Below are 16333 nucleotides of genomic sequence, written 5' to 3'. Positions count from 1 at the left end.
CACCTTGTTTTATATCTAGCTAATTAAAGCTGGCTTCAGAATTTCGCATACAAATCTTTTTGTTTCCTTCATCTGAGAACTAAACTTTCTGTATGTTTAGGCTGCTTTTTAAAAGCTTTAGGGCCTTTGTAAGTTAGACTGCAGCTTCCTAGTACCAGATTTTTTGTCTTTTTTTTCCCCTTTGTGGTGTTAGATTTTGTTTATTCTTTTGAAACATGATTAATTAGCTAGCTCTGTGCTTTCATTTTTGTTTTATTCTTTAATTTCCAAATATCCCACTGATAACTTATGAGTCTATGAAATAATTTTATTTGTGGTTATGAGGGCATTTATTTTATTAGCTTTCTGTATTAAATACTGTTATTCAAGTTTCTAGGAATATATTAAAATAAAAAAGAACTGACTTTATAACAAAGAACTTAAAGTTCTCTTTGGGATTTAAAGTACAGTTTTCTGATGGTGTCACAGAAGATGGGAAGCTAATCTGACCATGTGCAAAATACATTCAGATTTATTATGGAACATGTATTACCCAGAAAAAAAATGAGAGTAGTGAAAACAGAAAGAGAGTCTTATAAAATGTTAAACACAAGTGGTTTTCAGAATGCAGTCCTTGGACCAGCAGTACTAGGATCACCTATGAACTTGTTAAAAATGTGAACTCAAACATACAGCTTCAGACCTTTGGGGCCCAGTAGTGTTTCCACAAGCCATCCAGGTGATTCTGATGCTTCTGAAAGAACGGCTGAGTTACACATTGAAGCAAGATGGCACAAACTACGTGATGTATTCAATTGATAGGCATGCACAATGCTGGTCATCCTTTTTTCAAAGTATTATGGGCAAATGTTTGGTTAATACACATGAAAACATCACTCAGGCTTTTTATTCAAGGGGTTTCTGGTTTTGTAGAAGAAATTAATAAGGATTAATAATATTTCTTGATGTGGAATATGAGAATATGATATGGAGGAAGCTTGTGCTTCAAAGTATTTTTTTTATTAGCACTGAGATCTTAATTTAATGCAACTTTAATGCAATTTACCTCAACCCTTTTCCTTTCCTCCTAACCCTACATCAGCCAGTAGTTTTCAAATTGCTGCAAAGGCCTTTTAGGTCTATTTGATAGCTCACCATCAAAAACTCATTGAAAGGGCTAGAAAGACATTATTATGATATTCTCACCTTAAACAAAATCCTTGTGGGAAAATAGGGCTGTAGAGAGGGTCTGTACTCTCCTGAAATAAGTCTTTGTGTTTGGAATGTCTTTATTTTAAAATATTTCGTGATAATCAATCCACTATGGTGGATATAGGTAATAGTAAATCATTTTTAAGTAATTACTTGAATTAATTATTTGAAGAACTTTTATGGAGATGTTTGCATTCTATGTGCATATAATTTAAATCTTTAAATAATGATGGTATTTTGTTAAAATTCTTTGTGTTTTTCTTTCAGGAGAGAAATAGAAACAAACAATAACCATATGAAGATGTCCTGTTAGATTACAACACTAATGATGTAGACTCTGAAAATGCCTAATAAGTCAAAGAAGACGTTATTAAAGCTTTTTTTCTGCTTAAAGGTGACATCTTTGAACTCTTTAACACAGAGTTGACTCTTCTTGTAATGGTTTTCATCAGCGCATCTGCCCTTATACTCTCACCAAACACACTTGAGAACTGTAACTTCGTCAAGCACTTTCTGTCCTGAAGCTTTTACCAGTATCTGCTGTCTTTTGTAATTATGCATCCTAGCTAAGGCACAGAAGACTGAATGAATGCAAGGATTCATTAACTCTTTGAATTTGTTAAATACTAACAGTTAACCATTAGAAGTGGTTCAATGATGTAAGAGTCACACTGCTTCAACTTTTTCTTTGTTGTAGTTTTTAAATTGTCAATTTTTAGCTATTTGACAGATTAAACGCAAAATAATCATGCCATATTTAGTCCTGGAGTTCAAGTCTAAATGTTTATGTGAAAAATTATTGTAGTTAACTTTTAAAATGGCAAAGCAACCTTACTCTCTATTTTAGCCAAATGAAACATAATCTGAAATTATATTAGAACATTTCCCTTGTCTTCAAACTGTTTGGTGTAACAGAATATTGATATGCAGCTTGGTGGATTTCACCAGTTAATGCACATTCTTCTCCCCGCCTTCCCCCAATAATATGTATACTGAAAAATGTGCATTTGTCTGAGGAATTATTTTGTTTGCTACCACTTAATGAATCTCAAAATTTTGAGTAAATGTACCTCAGTCTAATCAGACTTTTTATGACCTTTATAACTACATTTAAAACCCTTAATTCCTATTTCTGGGTGTTTGCGAGCCTGATTGCTATCATGAAGTAAAAATTTATTACTCTAGGTATTCACTAGCTAAATAAACATAGTTCTTGTTTAGCAAGCATATACTGTTCCTCAACTCTTTTCTCCAGCTTTTGCAGTGTCCTGGCATCCTTAAAATACTTTGAAAATATGGCCTTGATCCATGGATTAAATCAGTATCTAAGTGAATGTGTTGATGTTTTATTGATCAGATCTATATAAATGGGAATACAGCATATATCTGGGTATTCTTATAGTTATCTTTTTAACATCTTATTTTTTTCATTAATTACATATCAACATTAATTTTATATCTTGAAACAAATTGATTTTGTATAATTAAATGTATCATGCATCTGTATTAACTGATTTGATGGCATAAAGTTATGAAGATAATGTACTGCCCCTTATATTACTGTTCCAAAAGGAGAAAGCTACGTAGAAAGATACATTAAGGGTGAAATAGCAATACAGTAGATTTGAATACCTTGATGTTTTGCATTACTTTATTTATGTTTACATCATGTTTAGAGATGTTTTCATTTAGTATGGTCTTTGGTCACTTCAGTTCAAAAATTTCGTGACGTATTTCTTTGAGGCTTTCATTTATATAATTTTTTTTGTACAATGTTTTCTTAAAATGCACAAATACTGTATTCAAGTGAAAAAGATACAGTATTTGCAGATAATCATAGCTCCTTCACGGTTCTTTGGTAGTCCCAGTGTAGTTATATCAGTGTCTACTGAAGGGAACATCACAATATTAATGGTATATTACAGAATAAAGACTTTCTTAAAGGAAAATTGCACCTATTTTACCTTTTTAAAGAGTAAGCCATGAAATCTTGTTACACATCTCTTAACTATTTATAATGAAAATTGGCATTTGGGTAGTCACCATAGCAATGTTCTACATCCCTAAGGTTATATGATAGGACATGTTCAAAGTGACTGTTGTCACTCTGGAGGTCCTATTAGAGAAAACTGTAAAGGGGTGACCTTGTAGAAAGGATATGAGTCCTCTCTCTGAGGTTCTCTTTTTCTTGGTGCTTTATTAGCAACTCTGAATATTTTTATAAAACTAGTTACATTATAAATGGATTCAAACTTGTTTAATTTACTTAAGTTTCTATGTAAGAAGTGTCAGGGAAACATTCAGCAAGCAGGCTGATTGCAGTAGCCGACTCAGAAGTGTCCAATGTAATTGAGTAGTCTGTTCATGGTGAGGAGTACATCCCAGTGCCTTTAACCTGGATTTCTAATATTAAGTGAAATGGGTGCAGCATTCCTTTTGGAAAAAAAAAAAACAACAAACACTTTATCTTTTCAATTGGTAATTTTTTTCCTCATTTTTCTTCAGAGCACCTACTTTCTCTCCCTCCTTGGTCTGTCAGTGTATTGCAAAATGTTTTTCCTCTAAGCGAAATTATCACAGGTTGTCTCAATAGCACAGCTAACTGAGTGTTTCCTAACTGTAGAGACCAAAAGGGAGAGAATGTAATCAAATGTTCGAATAGTCACAAATTAGGATATTATTGGCCCAGTGAATTTCTTGCTTAATGTTTTTCCAAGATCTGGTTTGAATGTTTCTTATTAAAGTTATCTTATGTGGGTATTTTATTTTGAAAGGTATTATAGTTTGTATATTTAACAGTAAGGGGGAAAATGTAACCAAAATTAGTATTCTTTCTCTATACATATTGGTACTTGAAGATTCCTTGCAAAAGAAACCCCAGCCTTTTCCTAATTTCAATACTTGATTCCTTATTTTAACTTAAGTGATCTTTCTAATTCAAAAGCTGTGTTCTTTTTGAATACCATGCATGGGGGTTAAGCTGATGTTAAAACAGTTTGCAATAAAAAAGAATCAGCTTAAGTCATTTAATCATTTCAAGTGCATTCTGTGTCCTATAAATTGTTTGAGAAATTTAAGAGAATTGTGTTTTCATTGAGTTTTGCATATCTTTTGTTATGCCATGTAAATTCCCTTCTTTTTCGTATGATTAAAGAAAGGTTATGATAAAATGATTAGTTCATTTGCATTCACTTGTAGCAATTACATGAGAATTTGAATTTTGTCGTGTTTGGGTTTGTTCATTCCTGTGAATGATGGTACAGTTAGGTGAGATTTTCTGTTATGGTACCCAAACTCACCATTTGGTCCTCTTTAATCTTTGAGGGTTTCAATAAAAATTGTTCACTCATATCTGTGTTCTTTCCATTTTATCTTTATAAATATGTATTGCCTGCCAGAAAACATAACATTTTTGTCAACTTTATTGTGGATTTCCTGATGGACATATCTTTCAAGTACAAATAGATTATATCACTCATTTTAGTTGGCTATTTAAATTAAGTGGGGGAATTAAAGAGAGGGAAGATAACAGTTTATCCTAATTTTTATCCACTCCAGTGAGCTTATTGAATTGTGTGCTCTTAATACTAAAAGAGAAAGAGGCCTATTTATTTTCAGGTAATAAGAAGTAGTGGCACCAGCTGTCTAATAACCCTAATCCCCCATTCTTGGTACCAAAGAATGCTTTTCTGACAGTCTGTACATTATTCTTTGGGATAGATAGAGCTTATGTAGATAGGATCATGGTGACTCTGGATGGCACATTGATCATTGCTGGGCTCTCTATCTAAGGTACTTGCTCAGATGCGGGGAAACCAAAAAGTTTCGTTTTGTGCTCTTGAAACCCACCATATGCATACAACAGAGTTTGCCTGTGACCAGGGCACAGTTTTACAGAATCACTTTAGGTGTCCCACACTGGAGCATCACCAGAACCTTTTGACTGGTCTTCTAAAGCGAGGGTTTGCATCTCATTAGCATACTTACATTTGAGACTACTCATTTGAAGTTGAGACCCTAATTGGCTTGGCTTTGTCTTGCTTAGTGATACTAGATTTAGTAATTCTAGTCTAGAAACTAAAATATTCTTGGAGTCAGAAGTTAACTGGCCAGTTCAAGGTCTTTTTCTTTGCTTTCTAATCACAGTATTTGCCATGGCATGATCTTGCTGTGTAGTCTTTGCTCGTTTGTCTTGGTGCAGTAATGAGAAGTAGATCTCTTCTATATTCGTGCATAGTAGTGGCAGTTTAAATACAGTTTGTTTATAAAGAGTGCAGTAAATTCAGAATTTGTAATTTGAGTTAGCTATACAACATTGGGAGTAAATGTAAATGAGAAATTGTTTTCATAAAACTTAGTATGCAAGGAAAGATATGAGTGCAGAGTTCATAACACTGGTGGGTTCCTCATCCCTTCCTGCCACCCCCCTTGCTCCTCCAAAGAATACTCTACTTAGAACACACTTAGAGATTTAGATAATTGAATGTCATTTAAAAATATTATTGGATATTTCTGACACATATGTAACCAGAATGGAATTAGTGTATAGGGGAAGATCTTAGAATTGGGAGTTGAAAGACCGGACTTCCAGTTACTTCTAACAGATAGATTGACAGCAAATCATTCCCTTTGTTTTTAGTTCACTTATTGGTAAAATCAGAGCTTGGCTCTGCATCTAAGATTCCTGGTAGAATGCATCTATGATTCTTAGCCATTCTGAAATTTTGTAATTTATGATTTAAATAGCTTTGAAGGCTATGGCTTATTCTAGCAATGGTGAATGTTCGTTTTGAAAATAAGTTTGGGACGAGTGTAATTTTTTTATTTGATGAGGAAGATGGTCCCTGAGCTAACATCTGTGGCAGTCTTCCTCTATTTTGTATGTGAGGCACTGCCACAGCATGGCTTGATGAGAGGTGTGTAGGTCTGCGCCCAGGATCTGAACCTGCAAAGCCTGGGCTGCCAAAGCGGCGTGTGCCAACCCAACCACTATGCCACTGGCAGGCACACAACCAGTATAATTTTTAATAGTCATCCTTTGGTTATTTTCAGAATATAGGTAATGAATACCTCAAATTATATTTTATTCATTGAATCTGATAAAATATGACCACTATTTCCCTTCAGTGAATTTCAAAATCTAAAGGTACAAAGTCCCCATCTTTTCCACAGTGTTGGTAAACAGCAAGAGAATGTATGTCACAAAGAAATCCAAGTTTCTTTTATTCTACTGCTATTTTACATTATCTTTTTTTTTTTTTAAGTAGACCTTATTTTTTAGGACAGTTTTACAGAAAAATTAGGCAGCCAGTAGAGAGAGAGCCCATATACCTTGCACCCAGCTTCCCCTATTAACATCTTAAGTTAGTATGGTACATTTTTTATGATTAATGGACCAACATTGGTACATTATCATCACACTTTTTTCAGGTTTTTAAAGTTTTTTCCTGATGTCCTTTTTCTCGTCCAGGGTGCCATCCAAGGATATCACATTACTTTTAGTTGTCATGACTCCTTAGGTTCCTCTTGGCTGTGATGGCTTCTCAGGCTTGTTTTTGATGATATAGAGGAGGATGACAAATCCTCTACCCTCTGGGTCCTTCTAGCTGGCCTACAAATTAAATTGACGTGAGACAGAATAACAGGAGAAAATCAAACAACGCTTTGTAACGTGTATACATAAGAGAGACCCAAAAAACCTGAGTAACTTGCCAGAATGGCCAAGCTGCCAGCTTAAGTAGCATCTTCAGCCAAAGACAAAGAAGAGTGTTGGGAGTAGTGGTTTGGGGCTTCAAAGGGGAGGAAGGCAAATCACGTGGAAATGGAGAAGCAAATGTTTGGTAGATAAGAATGGGCTTAGCCAGGACTCTCACAGTCTGTTGATAGCCAGAGTTGTCTATGATGATGGCCTGTCATGGGGGCAGCCTTTTTATCTTAAATTCTAAAATCCTAAAAGGCAGTTAGGCTGAAGGTCAAAGTTTCTTTCAGAGTGTTTTGTTCTTACTTATTTTGAGGGGCCAATTCTGATTCCCCCACAATGACCTTGACAGTATGAGGAGTATTGGTCAGATAGTTTGTAGAATGCTCCTCCTCTGGAATTTATCTTGTGTTTTTATGATTAGATTGAGGTTATAAGTTTTGGGGAGGAAGACCACATGGGTAAAGTGCCATTTCTGTCACATTATATCAAGGATGCATACTACCAACATATTCCTGTTGATTTTGACCTTCGTTACCTGGCTCAGGTAGTGTTAGGCTTCTCCATTGTAAAGTTACTCTTTTTTTTTCCTTCTCTTTTCCATACTCTAGTCTTTGGAAGGAAGTCTCAGTCCACACTCGATTGGGCAATTTTATTCCCCCTTATCCTTGTAGTTTTAAAGGGGAGTATGGGAATCTGTTTTATTACTACTTAGCCTCATCCCAGGAGGCTTGTGTGTCAATACAAATATATTTGTTTTGCTTTTCTCTTTTTAGAACAACTCCCCTGCCGTCCCCGCCACCTCTTTTCCCTTCCTCGTTTTTCAACAGAACAGTTGTATTTTGGAGAGATTCTAAAGAAGACTCATACCTATTCCCTGAATTAATTCTAATTGTGTGTATTTTTACACAATTTTTTAAAAAATGGTTTTTAAAAAGGGATTGAAGATCTATCAATAGAGAAGATTTAAATGATGGCACAGTATTTTGATCTTATGTGTAGAGGTAAGAATGGATAGTCGTTCAGATTTGGCTGGGTTGAAAAACCTGAGGTAGGAGTTAAACAGGATATTATGGTTAGAATGGTGCATTCCTTTAAAAGGAAAAGGTGATTTAAATAGCTTGGCATCTGTTTTCTGATGGAATTCTTTTGAAACACTTACGAGGCTGCTGCATAATATTCTGGCCAAAAGCATGGACTTTGGAGGCCAATAGACCTGTCCCAGAATCCTGGGGCCACTGAACTAGCTCCAAGCCTGTATTTCTTCATTGATTAAAAAAAATAAAAGAAGGCTAATAGCCTCTGTTTCAGAAGGATTAAATGCAATAATATTCATAAAGTGCTTAGCACAGCCCCTGGGCCTGTGGCAAGGCCTCAAATGTTAACTATTACTATCGTCTTGTTTCTTAGGGAGAATTTAGAATTTATTGATTATCATTGAAGATTTCTTAGAGTAATCTTTACTGCTTACATGCAGTTTAGAAGTTGTAGAAAGTTGACTAGTTTCATATGGTTCATATTGATATCGAATTCAATTCAGTTCACACTGAGATTCTGAGAACTGTCACTGCCTGAATGAAGCCTAGTTAAATTATTTATCTTTGTTTTTGCAACTTTTGGCTTCCAGGGTTTTCAATGATATCACTCTTGCTTTTTCTAAGTAAAATATAACAGCATAGAGTTGGTTTATCCTTCTATAGAGCAGAGCAGATGGCAGAACCAAAGGCAAATTAGACTAAAAGGAAAGCAAATATGGACAATAACATAAGAAAACCTATAAACAATAGAAGAAAATTAAAGAAGCCAAAGATGAAAACTAGTTCAAGAAGAATTTTTTTGCTTTGTTATTATTGATGTCATGTAAGTGTATTAGTGTCAAAACTGAAACAATTTAGTTAAGAGTTTGATGTCCTTTATTCAAGGGAAAGAGTTCACGGTTTGAGGAAGTACAGTGCCTCACGAGCAGCGGAGCGCTCTTCCCGAGGGAGTTTGGGCAAGAGTGCATTTTATAGAAGGTTGGAAGAGGTTACACTGAAACAGCATGGTTGGCTGTGAGAGATTTCCTGCTAAGGCTAGCAGGTCCTATTGCTGAGCTAGCTAAAGCCAAATTGGAGCATTGTGGCTGGTGAATGTTAGGTTTCCTTAACAGGTTTTTCCCATAAGTGCAGGCTGACCCAGGTTTAGATTTGTGACATGTGCCTGGCCACTGGGGTGGCCTCCATTCTCTGGGTCCTCATCACGAATTAGCTTTATCATTAATAAATTCTAAGAGCTTCATTATGAATATTTAGTAACAATTCAAAATAGACACACTAATATGGATGTTACTTGCATATTTCATCAGTGACCTTGTGCAGTTTAGAAGGAACAGATATTTGACATACATAAAATAAGATGGCACTTCTAACTATTCTAGTATATATTGAAAAGGAAGATACTATTTTGAGGTAAAACGTTTACAAATAATGCTTCAACATAATATTGTTGCATGCTAATGTTCAAGCAATTATCTCCAACACATATATTACGTGATTTCTGCTTGGGCTTGCTGTATTAACTGACTTTTGGTTTCCTTGCTAAAGCACCCAGTGCTTAGAGCACAATTACTACTTGTATCCCGGAGCTGTTTTCTAGTTTGCCTGTGTTTACATGCTTACTAAGAGTCATCTGTGCTTCTATCTTGTTTATTCCAGTTGTACTTGTTTCTTTTATGATGAGATTTAAATATGTAACCTGGTAAAATGTGACTAAAAGAGAGTTGTTTCTATGCAGGCTAAATTGACTGCTTTGGAAAAATACCTGATAAAAGTGAGTTGTCTAATTTATATAGATTGGAGGTATAGATCAGAAAACTGTAAAAACTTGGCAGGAAAACCATAAAATTTTGCATGTAATTTGCAAGTGTATTTTCAGTTCTCACTTCGGTGGGGAATCTTACATGACGCATTAGAGGTGACGTGTGGTTTACAGAAGAAAGACATCAGAGAACTCGAATCAACAGATTCCTACTCAAAGGAAAAGCCTTGGGCCTATATCAGAAAATTGGTGAATAAAAGTATATGTCTGTTTTCAATTAAAGTGTTTAAGGTTTGTTTGTATCACTTTTTATGAGTCTACTCCTTAACTAACATCTGCTTCATTATTTAACACCGTTCATTTTTAAGATTTTAACCTAAATTATTCTTTTTAAAGTCCCAAAGCTTTTTTTCTCTCGACATTAAACAGGTTAACCATTATCTGCATGTGGCCCATGTGTACATGTGTATTGATAAGCTGTTATGACATCTTTACAAATAAATGTGAGAAAGAAGTATTCATACCATTTAGAAAATTATAATGTGCTAGCACCTACATATTTATTTCAAATATCTAAACTGTGAGAAACATTTTCTGTATGAAATGTTGGAGAGAAGAAATGCACCCAGTAACAATTCCTGGTATCTATATTTAAAGCCGCTGAGACCGTGTCAAGTCTTGGGAATTGCCTTGAGTAAACTATTCCTCCTTTGCAAAGGCACATGTTTCATTTCTCAGAACTTACATAAATGGATGTTTTTTTCCTATTACTCCCTTTTAATAAGGGGAAAAAAATGCCCAAGGAAAAGGAAGTTAGCCATAAAGACCTATCTAGGAGTTATGTAGCTTTTGCTTTCTAGATAAGCTTGTTTTTACATTTTGTCTTTGTTTTTGTTTTAAATTTCTGTTGCTTTCCAGACAATATTTGAAAAGTCACACATTAAAAGCAAACAAAAAACCAATGGAATGCATATTAATAGCATATATATGTAGAAATAAACTAATTATTTGCATCAGTATTTATTTGTATAGGCAATCGTATTAAAAAAAGATTTCACAGAAGACATTTTGAACAGCTTTCCAACAGGTCCAAATTTTACAAAGACATTAGTACCAAGTTTTATTCATATAAAGACATACAACCTCTCCTTCCCCCTTAGTTCACGTGTATAGTTTGGTGAAGAGACTATTCCAGTTCACAATGAAGTTGCAGGTTTCACTGTTTGCAGGGAAAGCCTCAGACGTTTAATCATTCCATACCTTTTTTACACCATCCACGGTGTGCACAGGCCCCCCACTGGCACAGATTATCTACTGCTTAGAGTGGTTGCTGAATGGTTTTGATCCTTGAATTTACTGTCTCAAGGATCTGGTCTTCATTTATTTCTTAATTTATTAAACTTATCACCAGTAAATGTTGTATTTGTAATATTTACATAATACTTATAGTATATGATAATATCAAATTTATTAACAGGTTGGGCAGCAGTTCTTGCACTTTTTAGTCTCAGGACCCTATTACTCAGAAATTATTGAAGAACCCAAAGGCCTTTTGTTCGTGTGGGTTATATCTATTAATATTTACCGCATTGGAAACTAAAACTGAAAAATTTTAAAGTGCTTATTGTTTCATTTAATAGCAGCTGGATTTTCATCTTTCGTGTGTTCAGTCTGTTGCAATATCTCTTGCCACGTGATCCTCTGGAAAACTGGATTGTACACTCATCAGAGAATGCAGCGAAAAGGTCAGTACGACAGTGAATCTAAATTTGGCATTGCAGACTCCCTGTGGGAACCACTCCTCTGGGACACACTTTGTTGATGGACTATTTGGTGTTCATATTCATTAAAAAAATCTGTGGAATCACTTCTTCACCAGTCCTGTCTTGGCAACTCTCCACTCTACACATGCACAGGGCCCCCTCACCTTCCCACAGATGCATACCATTCTTTTCTTGATCTATTAACATAAAGTCAAATACATATCTCAGTTAACATTTATAACAAAGGATCTATTGATTCACAGCTTTTAGTTATCATTGAACTTTTTTTCTTTAACTTTATATAATTTCCTCACCTTATCTGGTGCTTCATTGCCTGTAAAAATAAGAATGTGAGTGGTTTAACACTCAAAGTTAATTTTGATTTGTGCCACAAAATAAGTTTTGCTTTGTGTTTTTAGAGGAATTTTTATAAGGATACTTTGTATCTGAAAAGATACGATTTTATCTTATCTTATCCTTTATTTTATCCTTGGTGTTCTTGTCTTGTCTATCCTAAGCCCCACTCTCCCCATAGTGTTCTCTCGCTTCCCTTTCCCTCTGCTCTTCTTTCAGTACCACTGATTTAACTTACCAAGCTCCAAGCAGAGGGCATGGTAACAAAAGCAGGGGCATATGGTCAGGTAATCAGTAATGCGCTTCTCCACTTTCCTCTGCTGTCTTTCTCTCTCATGTCAAGTCAGTGCTCTTTATGCCCATTGTTAGCCAGCCCAGATTCGGTGCAGGTCTCAGCTCACACCACCTTCTTTCTGCTTTGTTGCTGTGCTCCAGCCACAGTGGCTTTCTTTCCTTTCCACAAACTTCAGATTCGTTCCCACCACTGGGTTTTTCTGTCCTCTCTGCCTGTATCAGATATTTTCTCTCTTCACCTACAGGGCTCTGCTACAATAACTTTCTCAGAGAGTGTGTCTCTGATCACGATATCTAAAATTGTTATTCTGTCTCTCTATTCTCTTGCTTTCTACTTTCTTCCTAGAACAAAACTAAAAGTATTTGTGCGTGCCCTTGTCTTTGTTCTGTAAGCTGTGAGATTCACGAGGGAAGGAACTCCGTCTTCTTTATTGCCCTAAACACTGCCTGGCACATAAAGCGCTCAGTAGCTACTGGTTGAATGAGTCATTGATTCCTCCAAGCCTCTTCTTAGGTTGTGATGAATGGAGCCATTACTATTGATGCTGCAATGGTGGCCTTCATTGCTTAGGAACCGGAAGTCAGTCCATGAAATGGTGATGCATAGAGTAGGAAAAAGTTGGTGCTGCTAATTATTGCTTCAAAAAGCCATGTGACTTTCATTTTCCTTATCAAGGAGCAAGTTGACTGCCAGCTAATATCTCCATTTCACCTTAGTATTCTATTTGGCTGCTCTTTGAAGTCTGCCTCCCTCTCTCCCTCCCTCCCTTCCTTCTTTTTTTCCTTTTTCCCCAAATTGTGTTTGATTCTCATTTACATTGGATTTTCTCTGGGTCAGATAAGGGGGAGGAATGCAGTGTGATTTACGCTGAGATTGTTTAAAGTGCTAGAAAGACCTGGGAAGTCATTTAATGACACCTTCCAGTTATAGATGAAGAAACAGGGTGGGAGTCTATGACTTTTCCAAGGTCCCAGTTAGTGACAGAACTAAGACTTCGACTCCAGATTTTCTATTTCTCACTTCAAAGTCAAACGCTTCTAAATCTGTGCCCAAACCTACTACTTAGTAGTTGACTCACCAAGCAATTGAGTGCCTCTGTTTCTTATTTGTAAAATGAAAAATATCCTCACTCAGATTTGTTTGGAGAATTAAATGGAAATGCACACTGCATGGCTCTTGAAGGCTTCGATGCGTGCAGCGTTTGCTCTTCCTCCCTCGTCTGGCAGTCCTGGCCATCCTCATGTAGAAAAGCTTGTTCTTTCCCTAATTTGGCTAGTGTTCGTTTCCTCCTCTGCAGTCAACCATAGATCCTCTAACTCCTTGTCAAAGCCGGCGGCTTTCAGCTTTCACATGCCCAAAATTGTCTAGACAGGTGAAACTTTAAAAGTTTTATTTTTAAAAATTAGTCTGATTTTTAGAGATTGGTGTTTCCTTGTTATTGAAGCATATATATCACTTTTCTCTTGAGAGATGCCATCACTTCTTTAAATTACACTAACACCTCTACCATATAGAAAAATGACCATAAGATGGTCATTATTCATGATACAAGAGTGATGCTTCCAATTCTAGATACAGTGTTAAAGATCTTATCAACTGACTTTTATACTCCCCAGCTTAATGTGGTTCTTAGTTGAATAATTACAAAATAAAACAAAGATAAATAAAACAAATAAAAACTTTGAAAAATTACACAAAGTGACAGCAGAGGGAGCTATTGAGGTTTGAGTACATTTTCCCTTGCCCTGGCTGAGGGTTTTTTTTTCTTTAAACTATATAATATTTTGACTTCGACTTTCTCATCTCAAGTATCAATATGCAGGAAAAGTTTTATCATATTGGAGGATGTATATACCGTTTAGGGGAGTGAAAATTGAGGCTTTTTTTCTATCAGCTCCCTTCAATTCCCTCGTCATCCCCAACACTCCTATAAAGGTAGTGGGTATAAGAAAAGTAATGACAGTTTTACAGTGGTAATTCTAGAAATGAGTCTGCTCCATTAGTGGCAATCTGGGTCATCAGGATCAGTGCTCCACAGCCCATTGTCCCAAACTGTGTTTTTGCCTGGCTTCCTGGAGACCACTGTTGGGCTTCAGAAGTCTTAGGGCCTGCTTAAATGATCGCCAATGCTCTGCCCTGCTTCAGTTATATGTAGTGGAATATGAGACCTGAAAGGGCTAAAATTCACAGCGTTTCGTGAAAAACTCTCATTAGAAGGGAGGACGGTTGTACCAGGACTAGATGTGGTGCATGCATGCCTGTGTAGTACGTGGGTGGAAGGTGGTGGAAAAAGTTGGTTTCAGGCCTTTCTCCTCAATCTTCTTTAGGTCACATTCATGTGTATGATCTACTTCTGCTCTTGGTATTTTTGTCTCTCCCTACCCTACCTGCTGGTCCTGTGTCTCCTAACTGGATCCTCAGCCTGAGTTCTCCCGACTTGAGCCTCTCCTCCACACTTCAGCCATAGTCTTTATTTTTTTCAACACTACTCTGAATTTCTTTTCTAGAGATTTTTCCTTTTGTGCACAAGTGCAAAGTGGGTGGGTGTGTAGGGATACTCCTTGCAGGATTATTTGTAATAGCAAATTAAAAAATGGGAATGAATCTGTTCATCTAAAAAATAAATTTGAAATTCCTTACAATGAAACACTATTTAGCCATTAATGCTGATGTGGGACAATGTTGACGTATTTTCTTAAATTAAAAAACTCATGGCACATATGATCTGTATGATCTGTACCGTGAGTTTTAAAATTTAACGTATAATTGAAATATATGATTTACATATAATTTTAATACATAATGTAAACTTAAAGCAAGTTTTAAAAGATTTTATAGGTAAAGTTTCTGGAAATATACACAAGACATTCATAACAATGGCTGCTTCTGAAGTGGGTCCTAGACTTGCTGGGTATGCGGGAGGAAAGAGGAGAGATTTTGCTTTTTGTCTTGTATCTTTCTTTGATTTCAGCTGTCTACTGAGAGCTTATAATTAACAAACTAATTTAAATTTAAATGAATAAATCTATTGATCTTCCAAGATTGAAGCCCAGGTGTCAGTGTCCCCCTGATGCCTTTCCTGACCCCCTTGCTCTGATTTAGATGATGTTCCTTTGTGGTCACTGAATTGAAATCCTCTTCTCTACTTGAGACAGCTTCATGTGGTAGAACCGGTAGGGGTTTTGATCTCAGGCCTAACTGGGGTAAAATCATAACTCAGCCTTTATCTGCCTTGTGGTATTGGGCTCTTGAGACATCTAACCTCCTTTAGCCTGAGTTTCTTCACCATAAGAGTGGGAGTATTGATGCCATTCTTGCAAGATTGTTGTGAAAGGCAGAGTGAATTTATGCAGAGGCTCATAGTATGATGACAGGCGGATATGCTCGGTAAGAGGTATTAGGTGTTTTTTTGAGGATGGAGGTTGTTTTCTCCATTCTAATAGCCTTGACAGTTAAATAAATGCAGTAATGGTTTTTCTACAGGGTTTTTCTTCTGTGGCATAACAACGTTTCTAGACTATCAAATTGTACCTGTACTATGTCTCATTCACTTCAAGCTGTGCACTCAGCCAGCTGTTTGGATGAACAATCTTGATGAAGTCTTAATACCAAAGCCTGACATGTTTCCAATGGTCCTCTACTGACTTACCTAAAAGGGGAATCTAATGGTGGCATCCAGGCACCATTTTAGGACGAGCACGATTGTAGAAAATTCAGCATGAAGATTTGGCATTCTCAAATCAACTATATAGGTAGTTTCTACTGCTGATGGTGTGAGTTTTATCTGGCCAGCATGGAGCAGAGAAGAGCAGTCAAGTTGGTGCTGCCCCCAGGGCATCACTAGCTTGCATCAGAGACAGTGGGTGGTCTTAGAATTTTAACAGTGTCGCCCCCCTCTTATGAACTACCTCTTTTTAAAGGCACTTCTCTCAGACTGCTTTTTATTATGCTTTCTTTTGAAATTGTAAGCAGCATTGTCCGTAGCAGTCTTGTCAACACAAATTTTTAAATGAATGAATTAACCCATGATTTTTGCCCAAGTCTGATAATATTCCCAAGCATCTAATTTTATGTCATTTTGTTTAATGAAGTATAATCAAACATTTTCTTCTGCTTCTTGAGAAGCATTTAGATAGCAAGAACCACTGATCAGCTTGATTGTTCCATAAAGATGTAAACGCTACTGGCAGAGTTCACTTGTTTAGAAGATGCTTCTGGAACTTGGTACTGCATTAA

The 16333-nt window shown here is 36.2% G+C and overlaps 1 protein-coding gene across 2 annotated transcripts in view; it reads left to right on the top strand.

The window, feature by feature from the left end:
* Positions 1 to 4540, top strand: part of YTHDF3 (YTH N6-methyladenosine RNA binding protein F3) — a 38218-nt gene extending 33678 nt beyond the window's left edge. For both annotated transcript variants that reach the window (XM_023648535.2, XM_023648536.2), the window contains one exon: positions 1459 to 4540. In XM_023648535.2, the coding sequence (XP_023504303.1) occupies positions 1459 to 1482 (24 nt within the window). In that variant the 3' untranslated portion in view covers positions 1483 to 4540. The remainder of the gene's footprint in view (positions 1 to 1458) is intronic.
* Positions 4541 to 16333: the final 11793 nt, after the last annotated feature.

This window comes from Equus caballus, chromosome 9 (genome assembly GCF_041296265.1).
Source record: "Equus caballus isolate H_3958 breed thoroughbred chromosome 9, TB-T2T, whole genome shotgun sequence".
NCBI lineage: Eukaryota > Metazoa > Chordata > Mammalia > Perissodactyla > Equidae > Equus > Equus caballus.
This window is presented reverse-complemented; position numbering and strand designations above follow the sequence as displayed.